The sequence below is a fragment of the Peromyscus eremicus genome, chromosome 6 (assembly GCF_949786415.1).
Source record: "Peromyscus eremicus chromosome 6, PerEre_H2_v1, whole genome shotgun sequence".
Lineage (NCBI taxonomy): Eukaryota > Metazoa > Chordata > Mammalia > Rodentia > Cricetidae > Peromyscus > Peromyscus eremicus.
Window position 1 is genome coordinate 27,896,192 of NC_081421.1, and position 14,976 is coordinate 27,911,167.

General features: G+C 41.3%; 1 protein-coding gene across 1 annotated transcript in view; it reads left to right on the top strand.

The window, feature by feature from the left end:
• Lrrc34 (leucine rich repeat containing 34) overlaps positions 1-14,976 on the top strand; it is a 31,469-nt gene that overhangs the window by 1,111 nt on the left and 15,382 nt on the right. Inside the window, exons 2-5 of the mRNA XM_059265315.1 lie at positions 990-1,110; positions 2,429-2,550; positions 2,650-2,714; positions 3,163-3,246. Coding sequence (XP_059121298.1) covers positions 1,001-1,110; positions 2,429-2,550; positions 2,650-2,714; positions 3,163-3,246 — 381 coding nt within the window. The 5' untranslated portion in view covers positions 990-1,000. The remainder of the gene's footprint in view (positions 1-989; positions 1,111-2,428; positions 2,551-2,649; positions 2,715-3,162; positions 3,247-14,976) is intronic.

Sequence of the window (14,976 nt, forward strand, 5' to 3'; positions counted from 1 at the left end):
TAAAATGGGTGATGGACTCTAGTATGCATGTACATCCATCCACATGAGGCACCTTCCTGATGTATTTTTTAGAGAGTAATGTTTGAAAGAACTACTCACCGTATAACATTAATTTGAAAGGTATAAAACTAGACCAAAGATTTCAATTCTGTCTAAACACACACACACACACACACACACACACACACACACACACACACCCCACAAATAAATAAGAATAAGGTTCAAATGCATCTTTAATAAATATAAGAAGCCAGGTGGTGGTGGCACACTCCTTTAATCCCAGCACTCGGGAGGCAGAGCCAGGCGGATCTCTGTGAGTTTGAGGCCAGCCTGGGCTACCAAGTGAGTTCCAGGAAGGCGCAAAGCTACACAGGGAAACCCTGTCTCGAAAAACCAAATATATATGTATATATATATATGAAAAGTTAATTTCCTTTTAATTTAATTGTACCAGATCTTAAATCTTGTTCTGCAGCTGTGGGTGGCACACTCTGATAGTGCAGATGCCGCTCCACAGCAATGGACATATCTGAGATGTGGAAATTATAGAACGCAGCTTCTAAGAATGCAGCCTAGTTAAAGTGTGAGATCATTGCAACCCAAAGGGACACCTGGGAAGACTTTAGACTCAGCTTGAGTTTGAACTTCCTTAGATGCTTGAGTTTGCCCAGAGTAATTTCTCTGGACACTTCTCCCTCAGCTACGCGATTCATGGTAGAGGTTAGTCGCCCCTTTCAACTAGCATGCTGACTGGAACCACAGTCTGCCCACCTTCTCTGGTGCATTTATAACCTGTTTGACCCCCCTGCTCCCTCTCCCAACTTTTTTCTCTTTCTTCCTCACCCTCACTACACACACACACAAACACACACACACACACACACACACACACACACACACACACACACACATTCCTTTGAAAGAAATTTAGTTGTTGAAACTTTGGGCATAATTTATGTGATGAGAATGCATTTATGTTTCCAAAGCTCCAGCGTCTATGGATGCCCTCCAGGAACAGTACAGTCAGCTTTGTTCAGAAAATGTACGGAAAACTAATCCTTATATACTGCACATACTCCAAAAAGTGGATGAAGAAATTAAAAAGGGGTAAGGAAGATAAATATTCAACTGTATCAAAAGTACCCACTGATCCTCACTTCTGTGAAATCCTAGCCCATCCAGTGGCTTTATCCCGTTTGAAGATGGTTTGGTAAAGCAGACATAGCTTTCGATTCAGGGAACTAGGTAGAGGTGGGACACTGAGGTCGTAGATCACTGTCAGACACCGGGGAGAGTGCTGGTCCAGGAGCCCTCAAGCCAGGGCGCCTGTAGTTACCTCAGTCCCCATGAGCTGGGTGAATTCAGGCGCATCCTTTGTCCTGGTGGTTGTTGTTTCTTCTTCTTTTGTCAATTTGACACAAGTTAGATTTACCTGGAGAGAGACACAACAACTGAGAAAATGCTTCCACCAGATCGATCGCCTGTCTGAAGGCCATTGGGGACATTTTCTTGATTAATAATGAACGCAGAGGGGTTCAGCCTTCTGTGGGCAGTGCCAACCCTGGGCATGTGGTCCTGGGAGCTACGAGAAGGCTGACTGAGCAAGCCAGGATGCAGAGTTCCTCTATGGCTTCTGCTTCAGTTCCTGCCTCCCTAAGTTCTTGCCCTGACTTCCCTCAGTATTGGAGTATGACCCAAGAGTTGAACAAAGAAATCAACCCTTTCCTCCCCAACTTGATTCTGTCATGGTGTTTATCACAGCAGAAACCTGAAGCATTCTCAAAGTGCTCAGTCTAAAGTGGGTTGGATGGTTAGCTTTGTCAACCTGACACTGAGAATCACTTGAGAACAATGAGGAATTTCCTACATTTGCTTAGTCAATGCCCATGTCTATAGATGATTGTCTTAAGTTAATTACCATGAGCTGATGCAGCCCACTGTGGGCAGCGTCATTCCTGACACAGGGGTGCTGAACTGGATAAGACTAGAGAAATCCAGCTGAATACATGAAGCAACTGAGAATGCATGCTACACAGAGAAACTGTCTAAAAAAATAAAACTAAATAAATAATAAATAAATAAATAGATAGATAAATAAATAAATAGAAAGAAAGGAAGGAAGAAAGAAAGAAAGAAAGAAAGGAAGGAAGGAAGGAAGGAAGGAAGGAAGGAAGGAAGGAAGGAAGGAAGAAAGAAAGAAAGAAAGAAAGGTATGCCCCAACAGAGCCTGACTCTTAAATTACTTTTTGTGGGGATGTTTTATTACAACAGAAATAAAAGTAAGACAGTGGGGTGCATGAGAGAAATCAAGTGATGGGGAAATTAGCTATGTTAAGCTGGTTTGCAAGGTCACATTCGAAGGCTTTCAAACTTTGTGTCAACATTGTCCTCTTCCTCACTTTCTTTGTCTTTTTTATTTTGACAGACCAGAAGGAGGAATCACATTAAATGTTGCTGGTAACAATCACTTAGTCCCAGTACAAAAAGTAACAGGTGAAGATTTTTGGCTTCTTACCAAAGTTTTAAAGAACCATTCACGTATCCATGGTACGTTTGCTTAAGAATAGACACTGCCTGCTTTTCACTTTCCCGTTTTTCAGCATTCTTTGTCAGGACTATCAGTTTCTGTTCACCTGTGTGTTTCAGGTCTGGATGTGAGGTATAACAGCATAAGTGATGTTGGTGCCTACTACGCTTCGAAACTGCTTCAGGTATTGCACTGATACCAGCTGTCCACATCCATTGTTCTGCTGAGATGAAACCATGTAGGTGAATGGTGTACAGGCAAACACCACGTATGGAAAACACAAGGATCTCAAGTCTCAGCTCTAGGTGTAGCTCTTGAAATACATGGAAATCCACTTGGATTTGGTCTCAGGAGAGCTGAGTTGTCTTTTGCAAACCATGGTTAAATGCTCAAAGATGTCCACACATTCAGTTGGTGGTGAAACTAAACTCAGTCTTTTCCTTTAATGATGCTGCGATTGCAGTGTTTGAACGAGAAGAGTGACTTCCTTTTTTCTCCTTAAATGGTGATTGCCTTGGTTGGAATTCTGTTAGATTTTATATGGAGATAATTTTAATTGAATAAATTGTGTGTATAGATTAATTCTCTTCCTGTAATACAAATGCAATAGCTCTTTTCTCTCCTTATTATAGAAACAGCCAAATATCACTTACTTAAACCTTATGTTTAATGATATTGGACCTGAAGGTGGAGAATTGATTGCTAAAGCACTGCATGTAAGTATTTACATACCTCAAAGTAGTGTTTCATTTGTGAATTTTAACTTCTTGTAGTTTGGAAACAACATAACCAAAGTTAATGTGGTGAGCTTATGTCATTTCAATTTTGTGTGGAGGTGTGTGAGTGTGTGCGTGCGTGCGTGCGTGCGTGCGTGCGTGTGTGTGTGTGTGTGTGTAATGTATACGGATGGTTTGCCTGCATATATGTCGGTACCTGCAGAAGCCAGAAGTGGGAGTCTAGGAACTAGAGTTACATGCGGTTGTAAGATGCCATATGGATGCTGGGAATTGAACCCGAGTCCTCTGGAAGAACAGTTCTTTTAACTGATGAGCCATCTCTCCAGCCCCAAAGATTTATTTATTTTTTATGTGTATGAGCCTCCATGTATGTGTACCACATGTGTACCTGGTGCCTGAAGAGGTCAGAAGAGGGCATTGAATCTCCTGGACCTGGAGTGACAGGTGACTGTTAGCTACCATGTGAGTGCTGGGAACCAAACTCAGGTCTTTTTCTAGACCAGTAATTGCTCTTAACCTTGGAGACATTTCTTCAGCCCCTTAAATATATAGTTTTAGTGTGGTTCAGTTTATATAAGTGTGGCTCTTACTTGAGAACTTTGAACTCATTAAAAAAGTACTACACAGCTTTGCTTGGTTATACACTTGGGACCTCAGAACTTGGAAGAAGAGGCAGGAGGGTGGCTGAGATCAAGGGTAGCCTGGGCTACACAGGTCAGACCTTGTCTCTGAAGGAATGCCACCGTTTCTCTTTCTTTGACACCTGGCTGCAGTACTGTCTGACCCAGTCACCTTCCATCCCTATTGTCATGCCCATCATGGTAGGCTGTTTTCTGATCTGTGAACCAGACACCACCCTTGCCTTCTTCAAGTTGCTTCTTGGCAAGGATTTGGTCACAGCAAGGAGAGATATAAGCAATACAGAAGATTGCTACTGAGACAGTATTACTGTAATAAACTCCTCTAGTCTGTAGGCCTTTAGAACTAGTATGTGGAAAGAATGTAGAAGCATTTGGAACCATGCGCAGGTGTAAGTGGGGTTTAATGAGCCATTGTGTTGGGAGTTTGGAAGCCCAGGGTGCTGGTAGAAATATGAACACCGAGATGGTTTTGTCATGCAAGCCTGGTGACCTGAGTTATTCTATGGAATCCATGGTAGAAGGAGCGAACCAACTCCCAAGAGTTGGCCTCTGCTGTCCACACACACACACACACACACACACACACACACACACACACACAATGATGATGATGGTAATAGAAAAATAAGGGGTTGGAAAGATGGCTCAGAAGTTAATAACACTTGTTCTTGCAGAGGACCCGGGCTTGGTTCCCAGCATCCACAAACTGTCTATCACTCCAGTTCCAGGGGATCTGACACCCTCTTCTGTTCTCTGTGGGCCTCAAGCACACAACTGCTGCACAGACATATACACAGACAAAAGCATAAAATAAAAATAAATAAAATCTAAGAAAGAAAGAAAAAGAAATGAGGACAGGGAGCCAGGGCTTGTGAAGGCAACAGACTCCACCAGGAACTGCCTTAGAGAGCACGTGTGGTGTAGTCTGACCAAGAATCTACTTGTCTTCTATGTCCTAAAATCTCCAGGGAGGCTGAAGTCAAGAGTAATGGCCCAAGTTGTTTGGTGGAGGCAATTTCAAGACAACATAATGTCCAGGCTGTGCGCAGTTACTGCTCAGTCAGGGCTCCTAGTCAGATTTACAGTGAAAGACAACAGAAATCCTGGAGAAAGGTACAGTTTGGCCAAAGGGCTGGAGACAGCAGGTGCTGACAGAGCATCTGTGACTGGTAAGGCGAGTGACATCATAAAGAGAAACCTCACACTTTGCACCATGCAGTAGAAATATTGCCTTGAATGCAAGACCGTTGGGTGGAAATCTCCAAGGCGTAACAAGGCAAGTTCATCTGAAAGTACATGTCCTGAAAGAAATATAATCTTCAGTGTACCCTGTTGGAAAATGGGCACCTAAGGAAGTTTTCTCTCCAGGTTCAAGTATGACGGCATGCAGAGGCTGCTATAGTCCAAGGAGGCCAGGTTATATCATGAGCTGGCAGCCGAACTCAGGGGGCATCTTCGCTGTAGTGGAGGTTTTGCAGGCATGCAAGATACAAGCATGGGAGGTTTGTGAAGACTTGCACCAAGGCTCCAGAATAACACTGAGGCCATACAAGGTGCAGCAGGGTCAGATCCCTACGTGGAGCTTCTGGTCTGTGCATGAAGACATGAGGGGTGGGGTCTAAGTGGTAACAGTAAGGCGGGGTATTGGAGACACCAGAAATATGGGATATTTACTGAGGAAACCTGTAGGCAGCAAGAGGAGCCAGCCCTTGAAAGAGGCCATAATTGCCACAGCGAGCAGAGCTGGAAGGGCAGAGTGACCCAATTCCAGTGGAGACCAGATGCTGGACATGCGGCTTCAGGTTTGATCTCGCTGTAGTCTGACCCTTCTGTGTCCTCTCATGTATCTCTGTTGGGATGGGAGAGTACGTGGTGCTGTTGTATACGGGAAGTGTGTAACTTATTTCAACATTTTACAGGCGTTCACAGTTAAGAGTACCTTGAGTCTTAGAGCAGACTTTTGAACTTAGACTTTGGAATAAAGTTGGAGCTGCTAAGACTTAGTGGGGGATCTTGGAATTGAGCTTGGTGCATGATGCTTACGAGATGGCCATGTGCCTCTGAGGACCAGTGGTGGGTGTAGTTTATAAGTGATTATGTTTGGGTATCAAGTTGATAAAGAGTAGATTTATGTTTAAATTTATGTTCATTGTCGACCTGACTGGACTTAGGATCACACAGTAGACACCTGTCAAAACAGACATTTGCAGAGGTTTAACTGAAGAAAGCAAATCGATCATAAATGTGGGTTATGGGATTTGGAGTGAATAAAACATGGGAAAAGAGAAAGCCTGATGAGCCCCGGCACTCATCTCTCTTTGCTTCCTGACTGTGGTTGCAATGTGACCAGCCACGTCACTCTCTTTCTATGATAAACTCTACCTTCAAACTGAACGGCAAGCCCACACAAGTCTTTTCTTCCTTAAAAACATTAACAAAATTGGTTGCAATGTAATTTGCATATACAAAACATTCTCTCAATGTTTTCAGTTCAAGGGAAAATTTTAAAGTGTGTTTAGAGAGGCTGGGAATGGTGGCGCATGCCTTTAATCCCAGCACTTGGGAGGCAGAGGCAGGGGGATTTCTGTAACTTTGAGGCTGGTATGGTTTACATACATAGTTCCAGGCCAGCCAGGGTTACATAGTGAGACCCTGTGTATAAATAAATTTCTTTACAGAGCTGCATATTCACCACCACCACCACCACCACTATTTTACAATTTTTTTTTATGTGTGTATATATATATGTGTTCACTTGGGGAGGGGTTTGCATGCATATGTGGGTGCATGTGCCTGCATGCTTGCATGTGGAAGCCAGAGCAGGAAGTCCAGTGTCTTCCTTTATCACCTCGACATTATTGCCATAAGACAGTCTCTTGTAAGCGGGAAGCCTGCCATTTAGATTAGGCTGGCTAGGCAGTGAATGCTCAGGTGTCTCTGCACCCCAGTGCTGGACTTACAGGCATTGCGGCCATGCTTGACTTTTTATCTGGGTACTGGGGATTTGAACTCACATGCTCATGTTTGCAGAACAGTGCCTCTCTCTACCAAGCTGTCTCCCAGCCCGTTTTTAGGATATTCTTATAACCTCCAAAGAAAACCCTTCCACCTGTTAGTGAAGCCTTGCTTCTACTCCTCAGCCTTCACAGCCACTAACCATTTATACTTACTCTGGTTATTTCATATAAATATAATCATATAATAGATGGCTTAATATTGTCAAGGTTCATCAATGTTGTAGCACAGTTTGAACTTTTTTGTGTGTGTGTTTTGTCTGCATGCATGTCTGTGTACCATATGCTTGCCTGGTACACTAGGAGGCCAGAAGAGGGTGTCAGGGTCCCTGGAATTGGAGTTATGGATAGTTGTGAACTGCTATTTGGGTAATCAAACTTAGATCCTCTGGAAGAGCAGCCGGTGCCTTAACTGCGGAATCATCTCTTCAGCCCCATATCAAATTTTTTATTGTTCAGTGACATTCCATTCTGTGGGTATATCACATTGTGTTCATCCGTTGATGGACATTTGGGTTTTTACTTTTGACTGTTATGAATAATGCTAATTTGCACTTTCATGTTCCTACGCAGACAAATATTTTTGATTGGTGGAGGGTATATGTAGTAGTACTTTCTCGTTGAGACTGCCAGCCAGCAAATAATGACACTGAGACTTATTATTAGTTATGAAAGCTTGACCTTAGCTTAGGCTTTTTCTCAACTAGCTTAAATTAACCCATATTTTTAAATATATATTCTGCCACATGACTCGGTTACCTCTTCCAAATTGCTCCTAGTCTGCTGGCAAAATCCCACCTTTCTTCTTCCCAGAGTTCTCTCTGCCTGGAACTCCCGCCTATGCTCTCCTGCCTAGCTATTGGCTGTTCAACTTTTTATTACACCGATCTCAGCAACACACCTTCACGTAATGTGCAAATAACTTGTAGCAGGTATATACCTAGGAGTGAAATTGCTGGGCCATGTTATAGTTCTGTAAAACATTTTGAGGAACTGCCAAATTGTTTTCCAAAGTAGCTGCAGCTTTTAACAGTTCTGTCGACAACGTGAGTGTTCTAGGTCCTGCCATCCTCAGCTCAATTGTTCTTGTCATCTCAGTAAGTGTGTGTGAGGAGGCCCCAGTGAATAATGGACTTCACATTTTCCCATGGTTTTTGTGTGTTCTCCCTTTGGAGGAACATTTGTTCAAATCATTTGCCCTTTTTTAAAGCCTAGATTTTGTCTGTTTTGAGATAATATCTCACCATTTTGCTCAGGTTAATCTTGAACCTCTGCTCAAGGGCTCCTTTGGCTTCAGTTTTCTGAGCACATGGGGCTACAGTGGTGCATCTCGTGCATCTTGTAGCTGTCTGGTGGTCTTTTGGAGTTGTAAGTGTTCTTCATATATCCAGATATAAGACCCTATCAGATTTATGATGTGAAAATATTTTCTCTCACTTTTTTTTTAAAGATTTATTTATTTATTATGTATACAGTGTTCTGCCTACACGTATGCCTGTAGGCCTGAAGAGAGCACCAGATCTCATTATAGATGGCTGTGATCCACCATGTGGTTGCTGGGAATTGAAGTCAGGACCTTTGGAAGAGCAGTCAGTGCTCTTAACCATTGAGCCATCTCTCCAGACCCTTCTCTCACTTTCTTGCTGTTCTTTGAAACAAAACGTTTTGATTTTGACAAAACTCACATTTATCTAGTTGGTAGGATCCTTATGCCTATAGTGGTCTGTCTAAGGCAGCTTTGGCTAATCCAAAGTTGCAAAGTTTACATTTCTATTTGATTCTAATAATTTTCTTTTATTCACCCACTATGACTTAATTTTTGTATATAGTGAGAAGTAGGAGTCTAACTTCATTCTTTTATATGTGGATATTTAGTTATCACAAGGACATACATGAAAAAGCTATTCCTTCTCCCATTCATTTGTCTTGGTACCTTTTTCAAAACATCAGTTGGGAAAGAGAGCAAGGAGAAGTATATGAGGTTTGGAGGGAGGGAAGGCAAGGGGGAATCAATAATATATCATAATCTCAACAAATGAAAACTAATTTTTAAAAACTTGGTTGAACAAAAATGTAAGGCTTGTTTCTGTGGTACTTTCAAGCTCTATGAATCTGTCTGTCTTCATGCTAATTCCATACTGTCTTGATTCTTAATTGTAGTTTTTAAAAATGAAGATATGAGTCATGTATCTGTAATAATTTTTCAAGATTATATTGATTCTTCTGGGTCAATTGCATTTCCAGACAAATTTTAAAAGCACTTTGTCAATTTCAGGAAGAAAAGCAGCTGGGGTTTGGACTGTAATGATTTGAGTCTATAGATAGTTTGGGTAATACTGTTGTTTTAACAATGTCAACTATTCTAGTCCACAAGCATGGGATGTTCTGACAACTCAGCTCATTTCCTTTGAAATATATAGTGGTTTACATTCTTCAGTGTGCAAATCTTATCCTTGTTTTGTTAACTATATCCCTTATATTTTATGCATTTTGATTCTACTAAAATGGAACAGTTTCATTTTTTTAAGGGGGTCTCACTATGTAGCCCTGGATGTCCTAGAACTATGTAGACCAGGCTGGCCTCAAACTCAGAAATCTGCCTGTCTCTACTTCCTGAGTACTGGGATTAAAGATGTGTGCTGCCACACTTGGCTTGGAATTATTTTCTTAACATTACGTGGGGTTGTCCATCTCTAGAATATAGAAATAGAATTGATTTTTAGGTAAATCTTGCATTCTGCTCTCCCTGAACTTATCAGTTTGAACAGCTTTTTGGAGATGGACTACTTAAGACTTTCCATATATGGTATAAGATCATGTTCTGTGTGATGATTTTACCTTTCTTTCCTTACTTTCTTTATAGCCTCTGGATTTAATTTCGGTGGTTCACATGTGCCTAGGAACATATTCATTTTTCCAGATTTTCCAATTTGTTGGAATATGCTTTCAAACTGTTCCTTAAGAATCTTAGATTTCATCTTGTAACAAACCTTTACCACCTCTAGCTTTGATGAGAGTTCTCTAGGCTCATCTGGCTAAGGGTTTGTTACTCTTGCTTATCCTTTCAGAGTCAACTTTTTGTCTAATGGAGTCTGTGGGTTATCTTTTCAGTGTCCATCTCACCACTTTTAGATTTGGTTCGTTCTTGCTTTGCTTGTGTTTGTACGGCCGTGTATGTGTGTGTGTGTGTGTGTGTGCGTGCGCGTGCGTGCGTATATGTGTGTGTTGTATACACGTGTGTCCATGTGTATGGAGGCCAGAGACTGATGCTATGTCGTCCTCTATTACTCACCACCTTATTTTTTGAGACAGAGTCTCTGAGCCTGGAGCTCATTTTAGCTAGACTAGCTAGCCAATGAGCCCCTGGGAACTGCCTGTCTCGCCCCTGCCTTCCCCAGGGTGGGGGGGGGGGGGTTACTGATGCACCACTGTGCCTGTGTGATTAGGGTTGGAACTCAGTTCCTCCTGCCTATACAGTGAGCATTTTACCCATTAAACATCTCCCCAGCCCCTTTGTTCTTATTTTTCTAAGATCTTCTGGTGCATAATTATCTAGTTGAGTCCTCTGATTAAAAATAACAACATCAATCGCTGATTAAGAAAGTGTGCCATGGGCTGGAGTGATGGCTCAGAGGTTAAGAGCACTGACTGCTCTTCCAGAGGTCCTGAGTTCAATTCCCAGCAACCACATGGTGGCTCACAACCATCTGTAATGAGATCTGGTGCCCTCTTCTGGCCTGTAGGCATATATGCAGGCAGAATACTGTATACATAATAAATAAATAAATCTTTAAAAAAAAAAAAAAGTGTGCCACACACGTGCCCAGAGGCCAATCTGGTTGGGGGCATTTTCTCAGTTGAGGTTCTCTCTTCCCAAATAACTCTAACTTGTGATAAATGGACACAAAACCAGCAAGCACAGAATCCAACTTAGGTTGTTAGACTTGGCAGCACTGAGACATCTTATTGGCTCCTCTGACTTTTTTTAATGCAAGTACTCATGGCTACACTTTAAGAACAGCCTTTGTTATATCCTAAGGTCCTGAGAGGTTGGTTTTTCACTGGATTCTAGGAATTCTAAATACCTGAGTTCTTTAGTGACCCCCCTACCATTCATGAGTATACACTTCATCTCCATGCATTTGTACTTCATTTTACTTTATCTTGCCATAAATTCTAGTTTTATTCCACTATGGTCTGATAAGATGCAAGACATTATTTCAATTAAAAACATAGAAAATTACTTTGTGACTAAAATTTCTTTGCCCCATGAAGTCCTACAGGCTGTGGAGAAGACTGGGTATTCTACAGCTGCTAGAAGTAGTATCTTATAGATGTCTATGAAGCCCATTTTTTTTTTTTTGAGACAGGGTCTCGTGTAACCCAACCTGGTCTCAAACTCACTGTATAGCCAAGGATGACATTGAACGCCTGATTCTCCTGCCTCTACCCCCAGAGTGCACTCACTGGCATGCCTGGCTTGTTAAATCCATGTTGAGTGATGGTAGTTTAACTCCAGTCTCTTTGTTGATCTTTTTCTCTGACATATATTTGATGAAAGTGGGATATTGAAATTATAGATTATCATTGTACCCACTTTATGCCCAGTAGTGTTTGTTACACATACACTTGCAATCACTGTATCTTCTTGGTGCAGTGTTCGCTTTATGATTCCGTGGTGGTCTTCTAAGACTGGCTTGAGGGCCACTGTTCCTGATGTTACTTTCAGCGTGCACTTGTTTCTTAGACCATGTTCAGTCCTGTGCCTTTGCTAATGAGGTGAGCTGTTTTTGGACAACAGTTGTCTTTTTGCTTTTAAGATTTATTTGTTTTTGTTTTAGTTTGCCTGCATTTGCTGCTCTTGCAGAGGACCTGGGTTCTGTTCCCAGGATCCACATAGCAGCTCATAACTGGTTTAACTCTAGTTCCAGGGGATCCAATACCATCTACTGGTCTCCATGGGCACCAGGCATGTACACAGTGTATGTACATGCAGGCAAACACCCATAGACATAAAATAAAATTTGGAGTTGTGGATGTATCTCAATGACAGAACATTTGCCTAACATAGTGGTTCTCAACCTTCCTGATGCTGCAACTCCTTAATACAGCTCCTCATGCTGTGCTGACCCCTAACCATTAAATTATTTTCATTGCTACTTCATAACTGAATTTTGCTACTGTTATGAATTATAAAGTAAATATCAGGTATGCAGAATATCTGACATGTGAACCCTGTGAAAGGGTTGTTCAACCTCACACCCAGGGGTTGTGACTCACATGTTGAGAACCACAAGCCTGGCACATATGAAGCACTGATTTCGATCCCGAAACCACCCCCGCCCCCCAAATGGGGAATGATAGCTGGATACAGGGTTGCTTCAAGGGATGGTGGGAAGTGTTTGGGAACTAGCTACAGGATTGGCTACACAACATGGTGAATGAAGTAAATGCCATTGAACATTTTAGAATGGTCAGTTCTTGCCATGTGAATTTCAACTCAGTAATACATTTTTCTTAGGAAACAAATTTATAGAATTTCAATTGAAAGAATATTAAAATCTCCTTTATTTCCTGGGTATTTGTTTCTTGGTCATTCTTTTTAAAATATTCAGCTATTATGAGACATTAGAGGTTACTGTAACTGAATGGTCTTGACACGGGTGTGTGGATTCACGCAGATCTGTGGAATGAAGACTCAGAGGCATCTTAAGAATGAATCTAGCTTTTCATGGCTGCAGGGAGTCCAGCCTTGAGGGACTGAAGCATTTTCCCTTTGCCCAGGGCAAAGCAACCTAAAAAGAGCTCCCAGAGACCAAATGCCAAGTACAAATTACTTGATTTATCAGTTATCATGGTCTTCTGGGTTTCCTGAACCAAGTTTTGCATAGGCCTTTGATCCTTGAGGGACTCCCTGATCCTTGACTCTCAGACAGAATTCACATAGGGCTATAAAGGTAACAGAGACAAAGGTGTGGTTCAACAAAGGAAGGATTACGGCTAGGCCCTTCTCTCTGGAACCAGGCCAGCAGCTCAGCAGGAATGCACTACAAATCCCCCTTTTCCTTAAACAAACAAACAAACAAAAGTTATCTCGAAGGTTATGTAGCCTTACAGTAAATATAGCCTCCTTCCTATCTATTTGTCTTACAATCTTATGTAATAGACCAAAACACATTTTAAAGCCAATAAAGTTACTATTGCTAGAACAAGGGCAAAACTGCTAGGATAAGAAATCTATTAAAGTGATTTGTAGGATTGAATGAGGCATCGGTATCCGCTAGATTTTCCATGATGTCCATTCCTTTCGTATTAGGTAACTTTTTTTGCAAAAGTTTCTTTGATTTCTTTCTGTAAATCAAAAACCATTTGAGAAGAATTAGGGTGACCCAAAAAAATGCATCCTAACCTTTTTCCAATCACATTTGCTTTCATTAAATCTTAAGGGTGTATACAATAACAAGAAACATTCCAATCACATTTTAATTTTACCTGTTCCTTCAAAATCTCTAACTGATCCCCTAACACAACAGCTTGCCTTAATTCAGCTAATTCATTTACTATTTCATTATCAATCTTATTTTGTTCAGTCCAAAGTTCTTCTGAATGTCTATGTCAATCTCTAATGAATTCAGTGGTTTGGATTTCTTTATGAAGCGCTACTCCAGAGGCTGCTGCCGTAGCTGTCAATGCAATGATTCCCATAATAACTACAACCACCAGTCCAACCGTACGATGTGTTCTTTTTAATATTTCTCTCTTCTGTACCAGGATCATCATGCCATGACCTTGACAACTTCATTAGTACCCAAATTGTTGGCCTTGCTCTAAGAATATATAAACTTTCAAAGGTCAAATTTAAAAAATACTAGAATTAACACAGGTATGAAGGGCCCCTTTAATAGCAAGTAAGGTAATGGTACACATGCCATAATGGGATGGCTTTGATTTAGTCTAAAAGACAGTGTACTTATTATCTTTAATGTTTATTTTTCCTTCCCACACCTTAAGAGGGTAGAAGGCACTTTCCAATTTCTGCAAGTTAGTCTGAATTGAATTGCCAAATTGTAGGAGAGGACTTGCCATTCCAACTCCATGCCACCGAGTAGGTTCATTAATAGAAGCACTGATTTCTACAATTCCATTTATATTATACCATTTCCACTTTAACTCTGGGTGAGAATATTTTCTTTGAGAGGAGCCATAAGAGCTCCAATCAATGACGTCTCCTTGGGAAATATTAATTTGCACTCGAGGTTTCTTACTCTTCTACTGTTGCCAATGTACCCAGTCAGATTCCTTGTTGGTAACCCTCAGCTCACAGAATGGTAGATTTATGGAATTAGTAGTATTAATCTTTTGTCCTTTAAAACAGGATGCATGAAGCATATAAAACTTATTACCATAATCCTGGGTAGTATTGACTATGGCTAGCCATACTTGAGAGGTTATATTTAGGCACTGAATTCCATTTCCCATGCAAATAGGAATTCATTTTACTCCAATGGTGGAATTGTCAACCACTTTACCCTTCTCCATTGGCTGAGTGGGACCTCTGTTGTCATAAGGACCAGGTAGCCAAGAAGATTCATTAACCATTACAGGAATTCTTATACATTAATAAAGGACCAGCCTTATTTAATATACTTCCCAGGGGCTCAGAAGGTAAAACTACGAGTATCGAGAATTATTTTTGGGAAATGAATCTAAGTACACCAAGTTCTTTAGTCCATTTGCTTTATTCCTCTGAGATAAAACCCTATCTACACAGCTTCAGTTCTGTTCTCATGCCTACCTCCTTTCTTGCCTGATTTCTCTCTATATTTATCCACTGCTCCCTCTAAGTTCTATCTTAATTCTCTCATCTTAATTCTGCCTCATCTAGGTCCTTCTCATCTTGTTCTTACCCAGCTAGTACTCCCCATCTGGCTCTTCCTCATCTTCCATCTCGTCCACACGTTCTCTCTGGTCAAAATCCTCCTTATCCCTCTCAGTTCTCTGTCCTAAGCTCTCCCTTCCTCTCTTCCTCTCCTCTCCTTATACCTCTAAGTTCT